We start from the raw sequence: 25183 nt of genomic DNA, 5'->3' as shown, positions 1-25183 counted from the left end.
TGTTTGTGGGGCTGTCCGCACAATCGGTTTCTCCAGTTGCTCAAGCCAGAGGCAGAGAAACCTTGCTCCTTCTCCTTCCCTAATCTTCCACATTCAGTTTGTCACCATGCTCTCCTTTATCCTACCAATATCTTAATGCAATCTATCTTGGGCCAGGTATTATTCTAGGTAGACAATATTGAACAAAACAAACAGTTCCTGCCCACTGGGAGCTTACATCCTAGCAGCGAGCCAAAGAAACGGGTTACCGACCCAAAGGGCAGGAGTAGGAAGCGAGGGAAAAGAGTACCATCATGGAGAATTGAGGGGAGAGAGGCACTTGCCTCCCTTGAAATAAAGTCCCGGAAGACGGGACTAAAATAGGTGATCTGGAAGCTGAGATCAGAAGATGACAAAGCCCACCAGGTAGAAAGTGGTGGGGGTAGCAGTCAAGGCTTCTTATGCAAAGGCCCTGAGGCAAAGCACAATTTTATTTAAGACTGCTTAGTAGGGAGGTCAGGCAGAAGTTGACAGATTAAAAAACAAAAACAAACATGACCCATCAAATCCTGCAGAGCCCTGTAGACCAAGGCAAAGGGCTTGGATTTATTTTGAGCACCGGGAAGGTCGGTGGAGTTTTAAGTAGATGAAGCTTCTGAGTTAGGAAATCTGACTAAATCTCAGCTGAGTGATCTCATGCAAGTTTTTAACCTTTCCGGCCTTGCTGCTACCCGCAGATGAGGAATCTGTCCTCTCGGAGGGGTGGAAAGGAGTAAGTGAGAACATCTGGAGAACACTCAACCCAGCGGGTACAAAAAGCTCAAAGACATTCTGTTTACATGTTTAATTTCAAATGCTACCTTTCCACTTAAATCAGTAGTGAGAATAAGTGGAATTTGGGGCCATATGCACTAAAATGCTTTTTTATTAAAATAAGTGTGTTGGTAACTTAGCATGTAGGATTGGATGGAACTAAAAATGAAAAAATTGTCTTTATAGCATAGATATTTAAGGACTTGTCTCTTCAAATGTACTTAGAAGTATATTTTATTAGAGGCACCTGGGTGGCTCAGTCGGTTGAATGTCCGACTTTGGCTTAGGTCATGACCTCACGGTTTGTGGGTTGGAGTTCAGAGCCTGGAGCCTGTCTTTAGGTTCTGTGTCTCTGTCTCTCTCTCTCTGTCTCTCTCTCTCTGTCTCTCTGCCTCCCCTGCTCTCTCTCTCTGTCTCCCCTGCTGTCTCTCTCTGTCTCCCCTGCTCTCTCTGTCTCTGTCTCTCTCAAAAATGAAACATTTAAAAAACAGCTCTTCCTAATTCAGGCAGAAGAAGAATTGCATTTATAACGACCGTTGCATCCTTAGTCAACTTCCATCTGTAATTGTTGAATTCATTGTCTTGTATTCTGATGACTTATGTTGCTGTTAAGAGGTTTGAAGTTTTTAGTGTTTTAAAATTTCTAACATGACTGAGGATAAAGTCTCTTCTCCCAAAGACCCCTGTCCTTAAGTATAATTCCCCTGAAGTCAGTGGCCCTCCGTCAGCAAGCATGAAGGGCCCCACCGTAGACCCTGATTACTAGTGAGTCCCAGGTGAAGCCCATGTTGCTGGTGGTCCAGGAACCACATTTTGCAAACTACTGTCTTAAACCAACAAACTCATTGGCTAAATGATTACTTACTGTTCAGGGTATAGCTGTCTATATTTGCCCTCTAATTTCCACACTGAATTACTACTGCTAATGATAGAAATAGTGTTATGAAATGTTCTTGGGGGAAAGTAATTTGCAAACCGTCAACTTTTCAGCTTCAATCACTTATTATTGACGCCTTCTATGATAAAGGATTTCAGAAAATAAAAGAATATTTTCAAGAGAGAGCAAGCCAGAGTCCTCAAAAATACAATCATCTTGTATTCTACCATCTTGATAGATCGATTAGTAAGGCAAGTAAGTTGTATTGTTTTGTGGGTAGAATAACAATGTGTAATTATTTGTAAGGCTTTGCCTTTCCCATGATTGAGCTATAACTGACATTACTGTGTGAGTTCAAGTTGTACAGTGTAATGATTTCACTTGCATGTATTATGAAATGATCACCACAGTAAGTTTAGTTAACATCCATCATCTACATATACAGAATAAAAGAACATTTCCTTGTGATAAGGGGTACCTGGCTGGGTCAGAAAAGGAAGGGGTTGTGGGTTCTAGCCCCACTTTGGGTGTAGAGATTACTTAAATAAAATTTAAAAGCCTCCTTGTGATGAAAACTCTTAGGATCTACTCCCTTAACTTTCATTGTAAGGCTTTATCTTCGTGTGATCTGATACCCAGGAACTGGATAAAAATGAATTTCAGAATGTTTCGCTGTTGCTGAAATGTATTCAGCAGTTCTTCATCGATGGCATCAAGGAAGATGAGCCTTTGCTAATTCAGCAGGGACTGATCCCAAAGATAAGTGTCCTCTTTGAATTTTGTATGGCTTTGGATAATTTAAATTGGCATGAAATCCATTATCTAGTTTGGTATTTTCTGTGCCTTTGAAATCAGATTTGAAAAGAAATGGATAATGATGTATATTGCCTATATCAATCAAAAATAAGGTTCTGTATAGGTTTTCTGATGTGTGTGCTGTGCAGAGCACTTTGGGGCCGTGCAGGAATGAGTCAATCATACCCTCTACCCACTTTGACAAGCCAGTGCTGAAATAGCATGTGTAAATTATCTTGGCGAATTTAACTTGGGAATATAGGATGAGCAGGGAGGAAGTGCATCTATACTCCCCACCCCTCACCAGAGGCTCTATAACTATTTTAACAGACATTAGTAACAACACTGGACTTGGATAAAGGATAAAATACTTCCCCTTGCCACAGCCTAGTTTTCCAACTTCAAAAATCCATTGAATCTGAAAACACAGAAGAAACATATTGTTTGTTCTAAATCATGCAGTTGTGAAATTGCATATTGGTTTTTAGGGTTTTGAACCAGGGGGTACTATTATGAATGCTATTACGCAAACTAGGAAATCTCTTGGTGCCACTCTCTTTAATAAGATGAGATTCTGCAGCTCTTTGCTCAGTTTGTTGGTGAGGAGATCAGAGAAGGTAGAGGGGCAAGAGGGTCTGGCTGGATTTAAAATCACCCCCCCCACACCCCCGCTTCCCAGACTCTAATACCCGAAGTTTACTAAAACCAGACTGACTGGCTCAGGGAGATTGCTCTGTGCTGCTTTATTTTATTTTTTATTTTTATTTATTTTTACTGTAAACTTCTTTAACGGTGGGGGGAGGAATAAAGACCTCTTGGGGGAGATGGAGCAAAGACCAGGCTTTCCCTAACTCCTCTCAAGGACTTGAAAAGGGTTTACAGGGTGGGGGTAGATAAAGATTATGCTCAGGCAAATTGTATACATTTCACTTTGCATGTAGAAACTCTTAACTCCCTCCTACACTTACTAGTGCAGATAACAGGAAATTGGGAGGAGGAGGTAAAACTTGAAGGGAAATGGAGCAGGATGTCCCAGGAGTAGCTTGGAACTAGGGGCTGATGTTCTGGGGGAATGAGTTAGGATCTACCCCAACCTGAATTTCCTATTTCGGTTTTAAAATTCCCCTTCCGAGATTTAAAGAGTCTGATCAAGTAAGTCTCCACTGGAGTTTTGGAATCAGATAGAGGTTTCCATATTCCATTGGAATTCAAGTTGGCCATGGACGTTTCAGAACCATAACTTAGACACATTCTAAAGTGTGTTCTGACCAATGTAGGTTTTGATCAAGAAAAATAGATTAATCTTATCAAAGGGCTTGGAATACTTCTAAAGCCAATTATGTTCTCAGGTCAGCACAAAATATACTGGGAAGTTATTTCTCTAGAACAAGAATTTCCTATGAAAAGGAACTTGCTTAGTCCTGTACCCTAAGATCCGGGAGGATTAAGCAACTTGTTCTCTACCGTCTTTATAATGAATAGTAGTTATTACATCTGTTTTGTCTCGTTTCTGGTAATCATATCACCCAGCTTGGGGGCAGCTGGTGAATCTGTTAGATCATGTATGATCATGGCACAAAGTAGGTCCAGAAAGTGACTTCCTAGTCACAAGTCTTGATCAAATGCTGTGGTGTTCCTCTCACGTCTCTGTACCTATACTCCATATATTTGTGGGCTGAGAGGGTGAGAGGATTTGGGTTAGTAAATGGAATGGTGACAAAAACGTACTTAAAAGCATAAAATTCTGCCTATGATTATAGGAAGGGGGAAATTGGCATTATGGTGAATTTCATTGTATAGAGGGACGTTTCTTAGGCTGGGAGAAAAGTTTGCCCCAGAAGGTGGATGACGGAGTCTAACACAGATCTCTGCCTGGTGTGAGACGTAAGGAGCATCTTTGGGAACGTAGCCGTGGCCCTCCAACCTTGCTGTGCATTGGAATCCTCTAGAAAGTCTTAACGAGCCCTGTCTGTGTCCCACCACCAGTGATCCTGATTTCCTAGGTCTGTGAGGGGTCTCAGGCTTCAGGGTGTTCCCAGGCCCCCCAGGTTTTCCTACTGTGCAGCCAAGGTTGAGACCTGATTGGTTTGTCCATGGTCCCCAGTTGGGTGTGCTTCGGGTTCTTGGCTGCAAAGTAGACCAGGTTTCCAAGGCCTCGCTCCAAGTTCAATTGAGGATGTCAAACTACACCTGCAGGATTTTCTTTTTTCTAAGCAAAAAAGCAAAACAAAACAAAAAAACAAAACCAAAGATGGTCCTCACTTTTTTGAATAAATGTCCTAGGAGTTTATTTTAAATCCTACCAATCCTAGCAACTTGGATATATGATCCTATAGAAAAACAAACCCCCAATTGGCTGGCTATTTTGACAAAAGAAAGGCTTGAGGCCTATTTACTGTGTTAACATATTTCTGGAGCACTTTCCAAATTCTGCATCTCCTTTGATATGTTTTTTACAGCTTCTGAGATGACAAAGAATTGCTTCTGTGTTGGGGATGCTTATTTATCTCCTTAAATTTTTATTTGAAAAAAATATTTTAAGGCTCAATTTATCTCTTAATCCTTAATCACTAGCCCCTGTAGGTGACTTTCTGGTATTGCTCTTGGCCAAATCTCCAACTCCTGCTGGTGTCTTAGTACAACTCCGTAACGGTAGGTCTTCATTCGGGGGCATTCTTGATGGAGACCTTAGAGTCAGGTAGAATTGAAATGTTCTAGAAGAGTCTTAAACTATTTTGCTCTAATTCTTGCTAGAATTATGAAACTATTGAATAGATCTAGAAGTTTGAGTCCTAGAAGGTTGCAACAGTATTTCTTGTCTTGTGTACATGGCTTCCTGGTTTGAAAGAACCACAGAATTTCTGACCATGGAAGATCCAGTGTCTGACCCATCTCTGAATAATGTTACAGAAGACTTCTTTGACACAGCCTTGGTAAGGATGGGGGTGGATGCATCACTGAACAGATACCATTGGTAATTTGCAGGAATCTTCAAGTTATTTATAAAACTTGTGTTTTCTAAGATGTGGGTTTTACTAAGACTCCTATTTTATTAGAATATTATATGAAATAGAAACAGTAACTGATGCTATAGGAAAAAAATGATTTTCATATATGCATTATTCACCTGTTTAAGGGTGATATGCTGATTTTAATAGTGCTTGAAGGTCAAATAAAATTTCTCTAAACTTTTTATTTTAAGTTGAGAGAGAGAGAGAGAGAGAATGCATGCATGCCCACACACAAGCAGAGGAAGGGCAGAGAGAGAGGGAGAGACAGAGCATCCCAAGCAGGCTCTGTGCTTGGGCTCCATGTTGGGCTTCATCTCTGGAACTGTGAGATCATGACCTGAGCTGAAATCAAGAGTTGGATGCTTAATCGACTAAGCCACCCAGGCACCCCTAAATTTTTTTCTACTGTATTTAAAGTCAACTTTACCTGTTAGAGAAAAATCACCATTAATGAATTAATGTGATAGTTGATAATGCTTTTTAAAGATAATATAAACATTTTCTTTTTACTAGGTTATTTCCAGGAGTAGTAGTAAAGGTAAGTATATTATTTACCACTAATTGACAATATTCGTTAGTAGAATATTCTGTAAATATTTGCCCAAATGACATGTAAAAGTACAATAGGTTCAAGTACTTGGATTTATTGACCATCCAATGGTAGCCATATTGCAATGCAGAGATTTTGTTGTAAAGTATGTCTGTTTGTCTTTTATTTCGTTTTAAATATTTTAATATCTATTTTTAATATAAATACAGCTGACATAATTTCATGTGAACAACAGGATTTGACGATCGCGTACATTACATCGCTCTCTGTGATGTGTGTGGTCGCTCTGGTGTCCTACAACATTGTAATATTATTGAGGATCTCTGCTAGACTGAAGATACTCTAAGACACCCCCTTAAACAAACAAACAAACAAACAAAACAAAACACCAGGAGCGCCTGGGTGGCTCAGTTAAGTGCCTGACTTTGGCCCAGGTCATGATCTCATGGTTTGTGGGTTCGAGCCCTGTATCAGGCTCTGTGCTGACCGCTCAGAGCCTGGAGCCTGCTTCGGATTCTGTGTCTCCCTCTCTCTCTGCCCCTCCCCCATTTGTGCTCTGTTTCTCTCTGTATCAATAATAAATAAACATTAAAAAAACAACAAAGCAAACCACTCCATACTGTTCCCCTAGTTTTATTCAGGGTAACTTACTGGGGGGACTGGGCAGATAAAGGATCCCTGAGCTATGTGGCTATTGTCTGCCAAGTCCGGACCTTACTCCCCAAATTTTATAGTGTGAGGGGCATGGGGTGGTTATGTAAAGTGGTGCACCTGTATGCCAGAGAATACATACTAGTATCTGAAGTGGGGCCTTCTGTGTGCCCTTCAGGGAAGGTCAGAGCAAGACTTCCTGCGTTCAGGTCACGGAACATATTAACCTCAGGGCATGCAACGGGTGGCCCTGAGGGAGGTCATGGTGCAGAAATGGACAAGACCGAGGCCAGAGATGGAGACAGTGTTGTCGGCGCTCTTACAGCTGAGCTTGTGACTCTGACTTGTGATGGGAGTTTGTAACTCTCAGTCCCCTTTATCTGTTTTGGCTGCCACCCCAACCCCCTCCCCTCTGACAACCACCAGTTTATTCTTTGTACTTATGAGTCTGTTTTTTTGTTTGTTTGTTTCTTTTCTTTTTTTTTTTTTTGATTCCACATAGACGTGAAGTCCTACATACTTGTCTTTCTCTGACTTATTTCACTTAGCATAATATGCTCTAAATCCATCATGTTGTTGTAAATGGCAAGGTCTCCTTTTTAGATGAGGAATATTCAATAGTATTCCCTCTTTGTCCATTCATCTACTGACACTTGAGTTGTTTCCAGGTCTTTGTTCTTCTAAATAATCTTGCTATAAACATATAGATGCACAGCCTTTCAAATCAGTGTTCTCATTTTTTTTTTGAGTAAAGACTTAGTAGTGAAATTACTGTATCACATGGTATTTCTATTCTTAGTTTTCATTTATTTTTTTTTTTTGAGGAACCTTCGTATGGTTTTCCACAATTTACATTTTTGCCAATGGTGCACAAGGGTTCCGAGTGTTCCCTTCTCTCCATATCCCCAGGAACATCCACATTGTACTCTTCCCTCCTTGGTTGTCAGTTGACTAGATAAGCCTGGGTTTATTCCCTTGGCTTTCTGTTCTGTTCCATTGCTCTATGTATCTATTCTTTGTGCTAGTACCACACGGCTTTGATTACTGTAGCTTTGTGTTATAGTTTGAAATCTGTAAGCATGATGCCTCTGTCTTTGTTTTTCTCTCTCAAGATTGCTTTGGCTATTGGGGGTCTTTTTTGGTCCTATACAAATTTATTTTTTTATTTTTGGCCCATACAAATTTTAAGACTTTTTTTTCTAATTCTGTGAAAAAGACCATTGGTATTTTGATAGGAGTTGCATTGTGTGTAGTATGGACATCTTAACATTTTTCTAATCATAGCTTTCCACTTATTTGTGTCTTCAATTTTTTTCATCTATGTCTTAGTTTTCAGAGTACGGGTCTATCACCATCTTAGTTAAATTTATTCCTAGGCATTTAAAAAACGCAATTATAGGGGCACCTGGGTGGCTCAGTCGGTTGAGTGTCCACCTTAAGCTCAGGTCATGATTTCACGGTTCGTGGGTTCGAGCCCCCTGTTGGGCTCTGTGCTGACAGCCAGCTCAGAACCTGGAGCCTGCTTCAGATTCTGTGTCTCCCCCTCTCTGTGTCCCTTCCATGATCATGCTATGTCTCTCAATGATAGATCAACATTCAAAAAATTTTTTAAAGTACAATTATAAATAAGATTGTTTTCTTAATTTGTCTTTTCTGCTAGTTCATTATTAGTGCATAGAAACAGATTTCTATATATTGAATTCTTTTAGCCTGAAAACTTACAAATTTATTTTTTTCTAATAGGTTTTCTGATTTCTTTTTTTCATCTTTCTGCCTTTTATTAAAGTAAATCCAGTATAGTTAACATAGAGTGAGTGTTGGGGTACCTGGGTGGCTCAGTCAGTTAAATGGCTGACTTCAGCTCAGATCATGATCTTGTGGCTTGTGAGTTTGAGCCCGGCATCAGGCTCTGTGCTGACAGCAGCCTGCTTCAGATTCTGTGTCCTCTCTCTGCCCTTCTCCTGCTCATGCTCTCTCTCAAAAATAAAATAAACATTAAAAAAATACGGTGTTATGTTAGTTTCAATAGACTAGTACAATATGGTGATTTAAAAATTTTATACATGACTTAATGTTCATCATGATAAGCATACTCTTAACCTCCTTCACCTGTTTCAGCCATCCCCCCCCCCCCACCTCCCCTCTGGTAACCATCTGTTTGTTCTCTAAAGTTACCAGTTCGTTATTTGGGTTTGTCTTTTTTCCCCCCTTGTTTAAGTTCCACATATGAGTGAGGTCATCTGGTATTTGTCTTTCTCTGACTTATTTTGCTTAACATTATGTGTAGAAGTTCAGTGGTTCCCTGTAGTGCTCTGTCCCTTGGTCATCAGAACCAGATAATCTAGGGGTATTTCCTAGTCACAACTATGGGTGGTGGGCTATATACACCTTACCGTTGTGTCTAGCTGTGTTTACTTTTACCCCAGTCAGCGGCAATGACCCACTTTGCCTACTGTGGGCACACTGGGCAGGGTTTGGTCCATGCAGTGATAAGGGGCCTGTGCAAGGCCTCTGGGCTCATAGATGGGCAGCAGGATCAGTCATCAGCCTAGCTGTCTGCAATTAGCCTCTCAGTGTGGGTACAGGAGATGACAGCGCTTTCTCCCCACATGGCTCACAGAGGCTTTTGTTGGCGGATGGGGCTGGCGGTCAGACGAGGTGTCTGCAGTCCGCCTCCTTGCTGCGGGCACACCTTACGGCAGGTGAGATTATGTCCCCTTCTCCCCAGGGCAGCGGTCACTTGGGAGTGGTGCCGGTCCCCCACTGGGGGCTGCTTGCGTGGTGTGTCAGGGCAGGGGCCACTTTGCAGGGATGGCTGCTGAGGCAGGCAGGTTGGATGGAGCAGGTGTGCACGGGAGCATTGAGAGTGGGGCGTGTGGTGCTAGCAAGACTGAAGGCGCGTCACCGCTGGCTTCCATACGTGTCCAGCCGTGTAAGCGGGGCGGGGGGCCGGGGGGGGGGATGGTGCCCACCATCACTTTTGTTCTTGGTAGACGTTTCCTGAAGATACCTGCGCTTCTGCCACACCTTCTGAGATTAGAAAATAAGTCTCTTCAATATACACCCCCCAGGTGCTTTCCACTCTACGGCTTTCGTGCTGTGTCTCAGGCCAGGTTATTTATTATGCTGGCTCTTTGGGGGTGGGGTGTCTATTTTCTGTGCTTGGAAGTTTTTTTGTGATAAGATGCTCCCTAAATTTTTGTTTCCTGAAGTAAGCATTTTTTTTTAAAGTCTCTCCGTTACCTGATGGCAGTGCTGTCTTTCCTTTTTTGTAGGGCTGTATTTGTCAGTTTCTCTTTGCTGTTTAAAGGAAAAGATTGGCATCTGATATTTGCTAATTAAGCTGGTTCATCAAGGTCTTTGGGATCCCTGCCATCCATCTGGGCTGTATTGAAATCTCAAGTTTTAAGCTGGCAGGCAAGTTGTTGGTTCAGCCTTTAGCCAAATTTCCGGTTCCCAGAAATCATCCAGCAGGATCAGTCTGGCTTTTTTTTTTTTTTTTTTTTTTTTTTTGAGAGAGAGCGTGCGTGAGAAAACCGGGAAGGGGCAAATAGAGAGGGAGACACAGAACCTACAACAGCTCCAGGCTCTGAGCTGGCAGCACAGAGCCCAACATGGGGCTCAGACCCACAGATGGTGAGATCACCACCTGAGCCAAGCTGAAGTCGGATGCTCAACCAACTGAGCCACCCAGGCACTCCTGGGTTTTTTTGTGGGTTTTTGTTTTTGCTTTTGTTTCGTTTTTTGGGGGGGGGGTTGTTTGGTTTTGTTTCATTTTGTTTGGGTGGAAGAGGAATCTCTTTTCTATTTTCTGGTTTGGGTTCTTATAGTTTCATGAATTCTGTCCAGGGGGGAGTGGGTATATTACGTATGATAATACATATATCAAAATTATACATTTGAACCTATCAAAGTAATGCTATGACCATACCATAAATTTTTGGACTTATCAGAAGTTTGTGTACTAGCACTGTCATTTTTTGGGCATTGTCAGCCTTTAGCCACATTTGGGCATAAATGGGCATAAATGAAATCCCAAGTCTAGTTGAATAAGCATAAAGGATAAACACGTACTCCGTTTATTACACACAGACATAAATAGCTAGTGAAATTTCTATGATTATGCTGTTTGATAAAAACCAACACTTTAACCTTCTGTTTGTATTAGACATTACAAATATCTATTTTTAAAAACGCACAGACATGAGAAACCAAAAACTCCGTGCAGGAGCGGCCCTTCGTCCGTTTATCCCTCAGTCTGGACCAAAAAAGTAGCTTTGCTTGAGATCGGGTCATCTCGCGTGGTCACACTTCGGGTATGCTGCTGTTTTCCTGAGCGAGTCTTTACGATGCAAGTGCATATTGGCCATGTTTTATTGTCCAGATGGTTTCGCTTTGATTCTAAAATATTTACTGCCCTCCTGGCTTTGCCAGTCTTGGCCTCTTCCTGTTCTGTGGGAGTCCTTTCTTTATTTGTTTTAGCATCAGTTTGATTCTTTTAAAATTGTGCTTTCAGGAAAAATTCAGATGCTGGGTTCCTTCATATTTACCTTAGGCTTTCTGGTGACAGAAAAGAGTGTAAGTCATTTGATTCAACAGGAGGTGAGTTGCAAGTAACAAACCGGTTGATAACTGTTGCTCTAGAGACTTGGAGATGGTTGGGCTCAGGTCTCCATGTTTGATTCTTCCCTCTGAATACCTTCTTCACCTCTAAACAGGCGCTGAAGACTTTGAACACCATTTTCCATGGTATGCCTCTGGGGGAGAGAAGACAGCTCCCCTTGTTGGAAGGCCCATGTCGTCTGATGTAAGTGACGTTGTATTGATGATGGAATGCTATAAGGGCAAAATCTCTGCGGATTGTGCTACTTCCATCTTTGGTTTTTTACACTTGATGACTTTGTTGGTTCCTTTCAATAAATGCTTGTGCAGCTACCCTATATCAGGCACTGTGCTGAGCAGTGAAGGAGGAGCCAGGAAAAAAAGCTGGACTTTGCTAAGCTTTTCTTTTTTAGTGATGTTTATCAGGTTTGTGAGCTAAAATGTTTTCTTGGGCTACAGATCATTTTTTCCACTGTGAATATGAATTAGTGACTCATGAGAAAGTGTTTAGAGGACAGACGCTGGTATCAGACTATGGGGCTTCAAATCCTGGTTTTGCCACCTCTGTTTGCTCACCTGTAAAATGGAGCTAGTGATAATCCTTGATAGTTGTTACACAGGTTGAATCAAGTGATTCATTGAAAATGATCATATGGGCGCCTGAGTGGCTCAGTTGGTTAAGTGTCTGACTTCAGCTCAGGTTGTGATCTCACAGCTCATGAGTTCAAGCTCTGAATCAGGCTCTGTGCTGACAGCTCAGAGGCTGGAGCCTGCTTCAGATTCTGTGTCTCCCTCTGGCTGTTTCTGCCCTTCTCTCACTCGCGATCTCTCTCAAAAATAAATAAAACATGAAAGGGATCATGTTATCTGGGAAAGAGCAAATGCTCAAAGGCGACCAACTTTCAGCTATACCAATAAGGTGTGGAATTCGTATTTTCCAATAATGAAAAAAATCAATGGATTTTTAATTTTTTTTACTGTTACAATTCTGTGGTTTTTGGGACACTGAAATTTGGAGTTAAGGTTGTAAGGTGTGGCTATGGAAAGGGCAAAACCAGCACCCCGTCTTAAAACTTGAAACTAAATCTGTGACGGATCTAATTGCTACTAACCAGCATCGCTGACCTCGTGTGGCGCACCCCCGTTCATGGGATGGGCAGCCATGAGTGGTAACACGAAGGGCAAGCATGTTTGCCATATTGCAAGCCCATGTGACGTGATTGGAGAGCATGGAGCCCGCTGCTATCTTGTTTGTCTATTTAACTAGTGTAAGCAAGTTGTTTTTCTATTTCCTAAAGAATATTCAGCTACATTAGTTTAATCATTACTGAGTGGACTGTTTAGATTTGGAGACAACTGACCTGATGTTTTCTCCTAAGTTTTCAAACTAATTCTTTGGTCCCACCTATTGTTTGTGTGTTCTAGAAAGTCTGTTCTGGACTTCTGGTGAAATATAAAGTCTGCAATCACAAAGCAGTGGTACTATCTTAGGGCCTCTTAATTTTCTTTTTAATCAATTTGTTTATAAGAAACTGAACTGAAGATTTCTTGACCAATATATTCCTTAAAATGAGCATTATTTCAGATATTAAGAGATCAACATCATACTTGTTGACATTTAACTAACAGAAATTGTTAAATGAAGGTATAATGTGGGTGTCTATTATAATAATGTAATACGGTTAACTTAGTACATCTAATGAAAGATACATTTATCAGTTTTTTTTAATGCTTGTCTATTTTTGAGAGCTTCATGCTATCGGCTCTGAGCCGGAGGTGGGGCTCAAATTCCCAAACTGTGAGATTATGACCTGAGCTGAAATCAAGAGTCGGATACTTAACCAACTGAGCCACTCAGGTGCCGCCCCCGCCCCTATTCATCAGTTTTTAAAAGTGGTTCAATAGTGCATTAGAAAGATTCAGCACCTGGGTGGCTCAGTCCTTAAGCCTCTGACTTCAGCTCAGGTCATGATCTCACAGTTCATGGGTTGAGTGAGACCCCGTGTAGGCTCTGTGTGGTCAGCTCAGAGCCTGGAACGGGCTTCAGTTTTTGTGTCTCCCTCTCTCTCTGTCCCTCCCTGTCTCATACTCTATTGGTTTCTCTCTCTCAAAAATAAACATTAAAAACCAAAAAGATTCAGCCTCTACTGTATCACTTCTTCCAGGTGTCAACTATATTAAAAAAAATTATATAAGAAATATATCCTCACACATTGCGGTGATTATAAAATCCCAGTATTGTAGCACTTGATAAATCTTCAGACATCATCCAATTCATTTTATAGAAGGAGAAATAGGAACTTGGAATATATACTAACTCTATCTTTTAAAAAGGTAGATTTAAGTCATCAATATATAAACAGAGTTTTTCCATAAAAAGGTGTTCTTGACATTTAAGAATTCTGATGCTGAATTTGAAATGTCAAAAATATACATCTTGATTTTTTTAATGTCAATATAGTAAAGTTTTTTATGTGTGTTCACTTCAGTAAAAATGTTAATTTTCTAAATGTTTCAGGAAAGACCTCGCAAGGACAGTCTCTACTGTGGGTGGTAAGAAGTGTTTAGAATTTTAAATATGAGAGTCTTTCATATTGGCCACCTGGGGCTTTCTGAGCCTCTTGGGACTGTTGTAATAATTTGTGGTCAAGTTGAAAATAGGAATTAGCATTTCATTTGTAATTTATTCTGAAAGGTTTTAGCATTTTGAAAGCCATAAAGAATAATTCAAATACTCCTTTATTTACCAAAATAAAGTCAGATTTTCATTTTGCTACATTTACTTCGTCTTTTTTTTTTTTTTCTTAAGTAGAATCAGTTACATGTAAAGCCCTCTGTGTACCTGTCCCTCATCCCATTCTCTCCATTGGTAGAGATAATCCTTGACTTAGATTTGGTTTTCATTCTAACGTAGATTTTTATACCTTTATTCTATGTATTCATAAGCAACATTATTTTACAAATTTTAAAAACATTCTGTAAATGTCTTCCTGTTGTATATATCCAGCTGCAATATGACTTTTGCTCTGAAAATTTTTTGAAATTGAGACGTATGTAGTTCTTGTCAGTTGTGAAATGCCATAATTTATCTTGGGCTCTTAGTTTTGTAGTATTTTTTAAGGCTATTTGAGGACTACTTTTTAATATTTTTATATTTCTAAAATATAAAATGCAATGGTATTTTTTAATATGTGCTGGCTTATTTAGATTTTCTCCTAATGTTTCTTAAATATAGAATTTAAGTAATGATCTAGGTTATGTTATAATGCTTATAACAGTAACCTACAATGTTAGTCTTCCAAAAGGGAATTTCTTAGAACAGCGCTAATTTGGAGAACTGTTTTTTTCTTTTGCTTTATGCCCATCCTGGAATGATCTAGGTCTATCATGCTTTTAATCTCTAGATTATGACCAGCAGGTTGCTCTTTCTGAAGCATTGTGTAGAATGACCTTGAAAAAATCAAGGGGTGACCTTGTCCATCAGTGGTTTGAAGATGACGACATTGCTAAAGCTTTCAAAGAAATTAAGGATCGAGAATTTGAGACGGTGAGATTCCTGGTCATCAAAATCCCATTTAATCAATACTTATTAAGCATCCTCAGTGTTTTCCTGAGCATTAGGCTCAGGGAGGAATTTTTCTTAAATGTGATTTAAGTTGCCATTCTTAAGTTTCCTCTTTCCCATTTCTGGAGTAATTTGAGGACCACGTGAACACCATCTATGTGGGCCAAATATGGACATACAGATAAGGCTTCTTTATAGGTGACTTACACTGGACACAGAACGTGAATAGGATGGATCCAGTTAGAACATGAAGGAGGGAGCAATTTTGGCGAACCTCAGATGGTGGACAGAGCTGGGAAAGAAAAGGTGTATTTCAGCCTTGCACAGAGCAGCTGGGAAGACGAGAGAATGCTGACATTGGCATGGGGTGCTCTACAGTTTGGGGGAATAATAATTTTCAGTGTTTTCCATGCAATCTGGATCACGGTGATTCTATCCTCAAGTAGCACAAAAATAGTTTATAGCTTTATGGCATACTCACTCTCATTTTAAAATAGCTAAAATGTTTTTCTTCTTTCAAAAAGTTCTTAAAATGAGGGTTAGGCCCTTAGGAAAAGGCAAAATTCTTTTTTTTTTTTTTAATTTTTTATGTTTTTAATTTATTTTTGAGAGACAGAAAGAGATAGTGGGAGCAGGGGAGGGTCAGAGAGAGAGGGAGATACAGGATCCGAAGCAGGCTCCAGGCTCTGAGCTGTCAGCACAGAGCCCTATGCGGGGCTCGAACCCATGAACCGTGAGATCATGACCTGAGCTGAAGCTGGACGCTTAACTGACTGAGCCACCAGGCGCCCCAGGTAAAATTCTTAATAACCATGAGATTGTTGAACCAAGCCTTTCTAGTCAACACTGCTATGTAATTACAATTTTATGAAATCCGAACTCAAATATATTACTGAAAATCTATTTAACTTTGAGCCTGTTTCCAGACACACAGTAGTTGTTCAGCCAGTTTTCCATTTGATCTAAATGAAAAGGCCATGCGCCCCGGGTGTGAGTACCACCTCCCTGGCTTACGTGATGTATGCCTTTTTGTAAGGTAGTTGACTTCTGAAGCCTTAGGGTTGTTATCTGTGAAATGGGAATAAAAGGCACCTTCACATTGTGAGAACTGAATGGGAGAAACCAAAAGTGCCTGGGGGTGTTTGTGGACAGTCGGATGCTAGTTTCCACTTTCCTCTGTGTCATTCCCTCACTTGCAGGGAATTCTCATGACAATCGGTCAAAAGAAACGTTTCTCAAAGCCTTTTCCGCACAGAGCCATGCACTACTTAACTGAACTACTTTGAGGTCCACACTTCCATTACTGCTGTCTACTTAGTCCTAAATAAAGATACAGAATGTGCAGATGCCCTACATCAGCCAGTCCTTGATAAGAAAGGGACAAAAGCCTGAGTTGGTGTCTGTTCAGATTTAGTATTTTGGAGGCAACATATTTGCCTTTCTGCTAGCTTCTGGTCAGAACTCTTCAAAATAATCCTCTCGGAGCCTGTATCAGGAAAGAGAAACTAGGAAGTAATGGGATAGAGAACTCCTGATAAGGAAAGATGGCAAGGGGATAACGCACCCAGATCAACCCAAAGTTGATATTTATGGGTTTGTGGTTGGCTCGTGCTGGGCAGATGTGGGCAAGATGGACACCTGGTGGGTTGGTGAAAACGAATCTACGTTACTAGTTAACTGTATTTCTCTTTCTCTTGACTCAGTGAAACATGACTGCATAAACATTTGGGAGACTTAAATCATTCCTCAGCTGAAAATCTGCTGGCTGGGTGTTCCTTCTTGGGTCTGAAGCTGCCTCTTTATAACTCAAAATATTTTAATTAACCTATAATCATGAATCTTGGTGAAACCTTGATGTTATTGGGTCCTGGGAATTTCAAAGCAAACACTAGTTCTTCATGCTGGCAAAAGTTTTAAAATTAAGAGTTTTCTACTAAAGTTTGCATTATTTCCTTTGAAGGATTGTAGACGGTTTCTCAATCACCTAAACAGCAGACTTGGTGATGAAAGAAGGTAAGATATTTCTCTGGGTGTTCTCTTATTGCCTAATTGTCCTCTGAAAATGTCTAATATTAAAGAAAAATCTAGGATCTATTTTATTTCGGGAGAGAACATAGGATACATAACTTATTGATCACTAATGGATTATCCATTGACTAGAAACATCAGAAGATTAGATCCTTTCTCCCAAGTGATCCAGTAGATTAGATCCATTCTTTTCTTTTTAATTTTATTTTTAATGTTTATTTTTGAGAGACCGAGAGACAGAGCGTGAGGAGGGAAGGGACAGAGAACAAAGGAGACACAGAATGTGAAGCAGGCTCCAGGCTCTGAGTTGTCAGCACAGAGCCCAACACAGGGCTCGAACCCACCAGCTGTGAGATCATGACCCGAGCTGTGGTCGGCCACTTAACTGACTGAGCCACCCAGGTGCCCCTAGATCCATTCTTTCTAGTGATTCACTTGTATGTGTTTATCCTTGATCAGTATTTTAGCACACTTACATATAACTTGGAATATTTTTAAAATGTCCTCCAGAAGATTTTGTGAAGTGACTTCCTGAAGGTTTGAGGCACTGGAGGAAAGTGTATTACAGACAAAGTCCTTGATGAGAATTTGCTGAATTCACTCCTGCCGTTGGGAATCTTGCCCCACAGTTAGGCTGAGATCTAGTACCAGTAAACCTGGCTTACAGCCTGCCAGTTGGAGACTGGAAACCTACTTCTAGTAGTATGTACCTGCAGGCTTGAGACCCTTGTCCATACTTAGAGCTAAGAGACCTAATTGCCTGCCCTCGTTCTAAATTCTTGTTCTAGAACATCTGTAAGCTGTATTTGGGCTCCACTCCCATTTTCTTTTGCTTTTTTAATTGTGAAGTATTTTGCAGGGTCTATTCATTTCCGTGTATTGCTGCTTTTGCTGATGGGCATGAGGTAGGTTTATTTCTGGGGCCCTGAGAGTGGCATATGATGTAATCCATAGTTAGAAGTCCCTAGTTAGGCCAAACTTCTCTCTCCACGTAGAGGGCTTTTTAAAAAAGGAAGTTTACTTCTAGTGGCCCCAACTCCAAAGCCTTTCTTCTCCTGTCTTCTATTCTATCATAACTGGATATATATATATATATATATATAACCAATACATTTAAGGGCCCTACTGTTTCTACTAGATGCAGGGATTTTAGGGTTGATACTATGTTCACGAGGTCAATCACAGGAATCTGCCTTTATTTTTCCCTGTTAATGAGTACTGTTATTCAGGCCTGGATTGTAGGGAAAAGGACAATTCCCCTGCTTCTTTCCATCTAATTGATACTCCCCACTTTACCCACAGAAATTGGGAGCAGTCTTTTCTCTAGATCATTCTACCTTATACTTTATAATAAGAGCGAGCAGTCTCCTTTCACTCACTACCTCCTTTGTTTTCTAAAGGAACAGTATCAACCTATAACACCTATATTGGGGATAAAATCTTCAAAGATCCCTGAACCTTGACTCTGTTGAGGTTTTCTGGACCTGGTCTTCAAAATGTCCTAATTAACCGTTTCTTTGTTTTGGGGTCAGAGCCCCTTGGACTCTGAGAACTAAGCCTTTAACTCATAACTATATACAAGTTTCCCCTCCCTAGAACTGATTTTAGTAGCCTCTTTGATTTCTTTATCTCCATCTTTTTCTTTCTGCTTGATCTTTTTTTTTTTTTTTTTGAGGCGGGTAGGGGGAAGACTTCTAAATTTCTACCAGTTTTAGTCAAGGCCCTTAAACTGGCTTCCAGTAACATACATTATAGATTAAAACCTTCAGTCAACTCTATAGCTGTTAAGAAGTAAGTTCCTATGATGGAAAGATATCCAAGAAATGCCATTTTTGAACAAGCAAGTGGTACAGTAGTAAGTCTAGTGTTTTTTCCATTATTGAATAAAAACTCTTTACCTCCTGATGGGTCTAGAAAGCAGCTGGGAGGAAATAAAGGCATTGTTAATGGGCCTTAGAAAGGTGTATATGGGAAGCTGAAAGCCAGAGAAGGACACATATACTGTTACTATAAAGATCATACTGCTTGAAGCTTTAAAAAAAATGTGCTTATAGTAATGAAAATGATTTAAACTCAAGTCTAAGCTCTACTTTAAGGGATATAGTAAGTTAGATAGCAAATAATCACATTTGATCATAACACTCCCTCTCTAGAAGTTTCCATGCATCTGCAGTATGGATTGTTACTGCTTCAACATAGGACTATCTTCTCCTGATTCAGGGGGGGGGGGTGAAGGGTAAGGGGGGAAGTTTGTGAGGATAGAGTCCTCAGACACATTTAAATATCTTTAAAATGTTAAGCTAAGAATAGCGGTTGTATTCTGCCCCTCCTCCGGAAATAGCTTAGTTATGTAAAGTTGAGACCTACCTCGTGTTTTGCAGAAATGAGTAAGACCATAAAGACATACTATAATCTTAGGATAGTGTTTTTTCTATGAAATATTTAGTGGAATAATTTTTATTTGTCCCTTTAACATGTTATCTGTACAATTTATGTTGAAATTATAGATGAGAAAACCAGATGATGAAAAACTAGAGAAATTTTGGATTGATTTCAACCTTGGAAGTCAGAGTGTAACTTTTTACATAGACAATACTAAGGTGACTACATTTGAATCCTATTTAAACCTAAGTGCTTAGAGATTCTTCATATGCAGGTATATTATGAATTTAACTCTTTTTTTCAAGAGTGTTCTGTGGGACTCAGTAAGAATTCTGAAGGAAGCGGTGGTTGATTTCAGCATAACAGGTAAGATGGTTAATTCTAACCTACCCCACACGTAGTTCGGAGTCTAAAGCAGACTTTATTCATTGAGGTAGAAGGGGGATGGTGTAGTATAGTGGAAGGAGTGCCACACTCTGGGCCAGGATGTAGAGGTATGAGGTTGGTGACTCCTTCACTTTATGATTTTAGGATTCAGTTACTTGCCTGATTTTCTCATCATAAAAATAGTTACAGTTTATCAAAGTCTTAAAAATGGAATCGCCATATGAGCCAGAAATTTTACTTCTAGGTACATACCCAGAAGAAGTAAAAGCAGAGGGGCGTCTGGGTGGCTCAGTCAGTTAAGGGTCTGACTTCAGCTCAGGTCATGATCTCACGGTTTGTGGGTTCGAGCCTCACGTCAGGATCTGAGCTGTCAGAGCCTGCTTCTGATTCTGTGTCTCCCTCTCTGACCCTCCCCTGCTCATGCTGTGTGTGTGTGTGTGTGTGTGTGTCTCTCAAAAATAAAAACATTAAAAAAAAAAACAAAAGCAGGACTTGAGATACTTGCATACCAGTGTTCACTGCAGCATTACTCACAGTAGCCAAAAGGCTATACATACACGTACACACACACATACTTATGCGTGCACACGCATGCGTATACGTGCATGGAGTACTGTTCAGCTTAAGAAAGTCTGACACCTGTCACAACATGGAACCTTCAGGACATTATGCTAAGCGAATAGGCTGGTCATTAAAAGACAAATATTGTATGATTCCACTTATAGGGTATCTAGAATAACGAAACTGATAGAGACAGGAAGTAGAATGGTGGTTTTCAGAGACTGGGGGAAGGGAGAAGATCTGGAGATCTGTTGTACAACAGTGAATAAACGTAATGCTACTGAACTACTATGCACTTAAAAATGGTAACATGGTAAATGTTTTATACCACAATTAAAAAAAAAAAAAAAAGGTTATAGTACCTGCCATCCTTCCTCCAGAGACTTATAGTAATTATTGATGAGTTCGTGTAGGTATATCCACTTGTATTTAAATATTAGCTCTCTGAATCTCACCCCCCCCTTAAAACCTCCATCACACTCCTTTCTTCTAGGTTGGTAAGTAATGTTGAGGGGCATGAAATCAGGAGTTGCCCTTTGAGTGGGGACTGCATCATATCTTCGTGTATCAATGGACATTTGGGCTACTTCAGTAATTTGCCTATTGTAAACAGTGCTGCAATAAACCTAAGGTGTAAATATCTTTTCAAATTAATGTTTTTGTATTCTTTGGGTAAATACACAGTAGCGGAATTACTAGATCTTATGATAATCCTATTTTTAACTTTTTGAGGAACCTCCATCCTGTTTTCCACACTGGCTGCACCACTTTGCATTCCCACCAACAGTGCAAGAGAATTCCTTTTTCTCCACATCCTTGCCAATACTTGCTTCTTGTATTGATTTTAGCCATGCTGACAGGCGTGAGGTGATATATCCTCATGCTTTGGATTTGCATTTCCCTGATGATGAGTAATTGACCATCTTTTCATGTGTCTATTGGCCATCTGTAGTTCATCTTTGGAGAAATGTCTAATTGCATCTTCTGCCCAGTTCTCAATTCCATTATTTGTTTTTTGGGTGTTGAGCTGTATCAGTTCTTTATATATTTTGGATACTAACCCTTTATCAAATATGTTATTTGCAAATATCTTCTACCATTCCTTAGGTTGCCTTTTAGTTTTGTTGATTGTTTTTCTTTTCTGTGCAAAAGTTTTATTTCCCTTGCCTCTGGAAACCTATCTAAAAAATCTTGGTATGGCTGATGTCCAAGACTTTACTGTCTGAGCTCTTTTCTAACATTGCTGTTTCAAGTCTCATCTTTAGGTCTTGAATTCATTGAGTTTATTTTTGTATGTGGTATAAGGAAACAGTCTAGTTTCCCCAGTACCAGTTGTTTAAGAGTGTCTTTTTCCCATTGGATATTTCCTGCTTTGTTAAAGATTGACCATATAATTAATACAATCAATTGACCATGTAATTAATTGACCATGTTATAGGTTCATCTCTGGGTTTTCTCTTCTGTTCCATTGACCTGTGTGTCTATTTTTGTGCTGGTACCATATTGTCTTGATCATTACAGCTTTTTAATACAACTTGAAGTCCAGAATTATGATGCTTCTGGCTATGCTTTTCTTTTTCAAGGTTGCCTTGGCTATTTGGGATCTCCTTTGGTTCCATAGAAATCTTAGGATTGTTTGTTCTAGCTCTGAAAAATACTGTTAGTATTGTGATAGGGATGGCATTAACTTTGTAGATTGCTTTAGGTAGTTTGGACGTTAACAATATTCTTCCAATCCATGAGTATAGAATGTCTTTCTATTTGTGTCATCTTCAACTTTGTTTTTTCAATTTCTTTAATCAGTGATTTTTTTGTAGAATATTTATGAAGGGATTCTTGCAGTATGTACACAAGAAAGAAAAATATCTGATTATCATTCCCATCCTTACCCCCAAAAGCTTACCAACAATAACAGTGATCCTACATGGTACTTATACAAATTGTCTTTCTGGGAGCATCTGGGTGGCTCAGTAGGTTAAGCATCTGACTTCAGGTCAGGTCACCATCTTGTAGTTCATGGGTTCAAGCCCCGTGTCGGGCTCTGTGCTGACAGCTCAGAGCCTGGAGCCTGCTTCAGATTGTGTCTCCCTCTCTCTGTGCTCCTCCCCCGCTCGTGATCTGTCTCTCTCTCAAAAATAAACATTTAAAAACTGTCAAAAAAAAATTGCCGTCCTGCTAGGCAAAGAGCTCTTTGCCAGACTGCTAAGGTAAAAAGACCTCCACTTACTATTTTGTATGTATGTACTTTATATACTTTGAAGCAGTGTGATAAAGACCTTTCAACACAGTAGTCTATTCACTTAAGGTCCTATGATCAAATAGGTTCTACCAAGACGAAGAGACCATCTCATTGCCTTCTTTACAGATGAGGATATTAAGACCCAAACTCCAAGCCAGGACGAGGATCCAGATTGGTGATCTTTGTGCTAGCAGTACATATTAGTATTACTGGGGAGATTGTTACATATTAAATGTAAGGCCATCCTGGGTTTGGGGGTGCAGCCTGGGTTCCTCAGATGACTCTGTTCAGGGACCCAGGTTGCAGAGGAAATGGAGTGCTCAAATAGCATTGACAGGAGTTTATGATCGTTCCTTTCCCTCTTCTTCATAGCTGTATAGAATCAGATATAAAAACATACAGTCCCTTAATTTATAATTAAATGGGTATATTTTCAAGGGCCCAATTCCTACTTTAAAATTTCATGCTGGACACTGGTACAAACCAAGATAATAATACTTTGGGTCCATTATGCATTAGATCCCACACTGAGCTTCATGAAATGAAGAAAACTCACCATTTATTTTTCAAGCAAGAAAACTCCCCATAATCCCCCTTTGCCATGAGATCTAGCTCTGGTCAGCCAGATAGTGATAAAATAAAGAGGGTAGCAAATCAATGGATCAAAATTTTAGGATAGAGATGCCTGATGGGAATCACCACATACCCACCCCAAGGGAACACTGGCCCATCTCCACCTGTGGTTCTACTCAGACCAGCACAGATAGCACCTAACCATATGTTACAACTGAAAGCATCACTTCTCTGTTCTTAGAAGTCAAAATCAATCAGGGCTAGAAGTTGTTCCTTCTTAAAAAAAAAAACAAGAAGCAGTGTCTATAACTAGTCCTTTACCATGTCTACTAAGTGGATGACATTTAAATATCAAAAAAAAAGAGACTTAAGTCCTTAGTTTGGGTGCCACTGAGCCTGGCATCATAGCTGTTGCTGAAAATTCCCTACAACAAAAAGGGAGTTAGTTCTTCATAAAACTAAGTTAAAGATCTATTTTTTTCTGAACGTCTCCGCCAACTCCTCCCTGAGGTGCTGTATGGAAACTTCATCTCCTTTCAGCTCTGCTTGCTTCAATGCTTCTGGAAGATCTCTCTTGCTTGTGTGTATTCTTCTCTGAGCATCACAACTGCAGCCAGATCATTGAGCAGCAGGTGTAGCTCAGGCTATTCTGTCTCCTGGGATCCATGCCCATTGCACATAAATACAGGCCTGCTCAAAGCAGCCCTGTGCATCCAGGGTGGCGGCCATGTCCCTCGTCAGCATGACCGTCTGTGGGTGTCTTGCTCCTAGCATTTCTTCAGAAACCTGCAAACCTTTTTCATACATCTTCTGTTTCTGTGATGGCTGCATAGAGAACAGAAGGTAGCAAGTATAGGTGTCTAAACACCTCCCGAGGAGGTGGTGGGTGTTGCCTTTCTTTTGCTGACAGAATGTCTTCTGCTAATTCCTTTCTTCTAGAGTTGAAATGCAGAATTCATAGATGGGAATTTGCTCTTGTTGGCTATTTAGGCAATAGAGATATTGGTCAGCTTTAGAGAGATTTGAATTATTGCACTGTCTTCCTATTGTATGCTCCCTCTGAGCAGGTAACTCATTATTGTTAGCTGCCAAGTTTTCTGTCTGCCTCAGGCAAGGATTATCACTTTCCTGAGAGTGAACCAGTAAACAAGATTTGCATCTGGAGGCTGGAGATTGCCATTTCCTGGTCAAAATAACTTTGGCATCTGTCATGCTGGGCCAGACGTAGAGTGGCCAAGGTGCACAAAAGATCAAAACCGTATTTTGGATTATTCAGTGCTAACTCCCCGCTTCCCAGCATTGCTGAGGCAAATCTGGGCGTTTCTTTTGATATTCATTTGACTCTGTTTACCTGGTAACTGACCTTGGTCAGCTGCTTTGTTTTTCTGCCTTGAAACCTTTATAAGAGACAGTTTTCTGAATAAAGCTCTCTCTTTTTTGCCTGATTGGAAACCATGAGTGCTGTCTTCACTCTCGGCGTCTCTCCCTCCTGCCCTGTTTTTCTCTCCCTCCCTCAGGAAAAGAACCCGCGATGATTCTCCGCCCTGCCGGTCAGGGCAGACAACACAGGTACACCCGATCACCGATCACCGGGGACGAGCGTGCCTGACCCAGCCTCTGGGTTACGACACAAGCTGACTCCATATAAATGCTAAGTTGGCCATCAAATCATAAGTGTATGTGATGGCCTTCCTATTATTGGTCTGATAGGCAAGATGAAATGGGTCCCATTAAACTATCTCAGCCCTTTCTGGCTCATCTTTGGTGATGCTCAATTTGGCTGTCTTCAGGAGCTGGATGGTCTCAGCCCCCTCCGCTGTGCCCCGGGAGCCAGCCCTGCCGGCTCCCTGTCTCTCCTTTCTCTCTGCTGCAGTAGGCCTCCAGAACCAGGTAAGCACTTCCAGCAGCCCAGCAGGCCTGGGCCAGCGGTGCAGCATGCCTTGGGATTGAGGGCATCCCCAGGAGCAGGAGTGTGGAACAGGCCTTGCACTGCCATCTCACCTCCCACAGGAGGTCTGGACAAGGCTCAGGCTCAGGAGCTGGTACATGCTTGCCTAGGTGGCTCAGTGCCTTATCAGGGTTTCATAGTTTATAGGTCTTTCACCTCTTTGTAGGTTTTTTTCTAGGTGATGAAGTTTTGGGATGATGGTGGGGTTTCAAACTGGCGGCC

General features: G+C 40.6%; 1 protein-coding gene and 1 pseudogene across 1 annotated transcript in view; one reads left to right on the top strand and one right to left on the bottom strand.

Annotated features, from left to right (window-relative positions):
- Positions 1 to 25183, top strand: part of SYCP2L (synaptonemal complex protein 2 like) — an 86726-nt gene that overhangs the window by 2546 nt on the left and 58997 nt on the right. Inside the window, exons 4-15 of the mRNA XM_029943139.1 lie at positions 1783 to 1920; positions 2309 to 2428; positions 5293 to 5397; positions 5989 to 6013; positions 11193 to 11278; positions 11395 to 11483; positions 13797 to 13831; positions 14683 to 14825; positions 16804 to 16856; positions 17731 to 17776; positions 19379 to 19471; positions 19559 to 19619. Of these exons, the coding sequence (XP_029798999.1) occupies positions 1783 to 1920; positions 2309 to 2428; positions 5293 to 5397; positions 5989 to 6013; positions 11193 to 11278; positions 11395 to 11483; positions 13797 to 13831; positions 14683 to 14825; positions 16804 to 16856; positions 17731 to 17776; positions 19379 to 19471; positions 19559 to 19619 (994 nt within the window). The remainder of the gene's footprint in view (positions 1 to 1782; positions 1921 to 2308; positions 2429 to 5292; positions 5398 to 5988; positions 6014 to 11192; positions 11279 to 11394; positions 11484 to 13796; positions 13832 to 14682; positions 14826 to 16803; positions 16857 to 17730; positions 17777 to 19378; positions 19472 to 19558; positions 19620 to 25183) is intronic.
- Positions 23485 to 24950, bottom strand: LOC115296352 (annotated as a pseudogene).

The sequence above is a fragment of the Suricata suricatta genome, chromosome 7 (assembly GCF_006229205.1).
Source record: "Suricata suricatta isolate VVHF042 chromosome 7, meerkat_22Aug2017_6uvM2_HiC, whole genome shotgun sequence".
NCBI lineage: Eukaryota > Metazoa > Chordata > Mammalia > Carnivora > Herpestidae > Suricata > Suricata suricatta.
The sequence above is the reverse complement of the archived record's forward strand: the minus strand, read 5'-3'. Positions and strand labels throughout refer to the sequence as shown.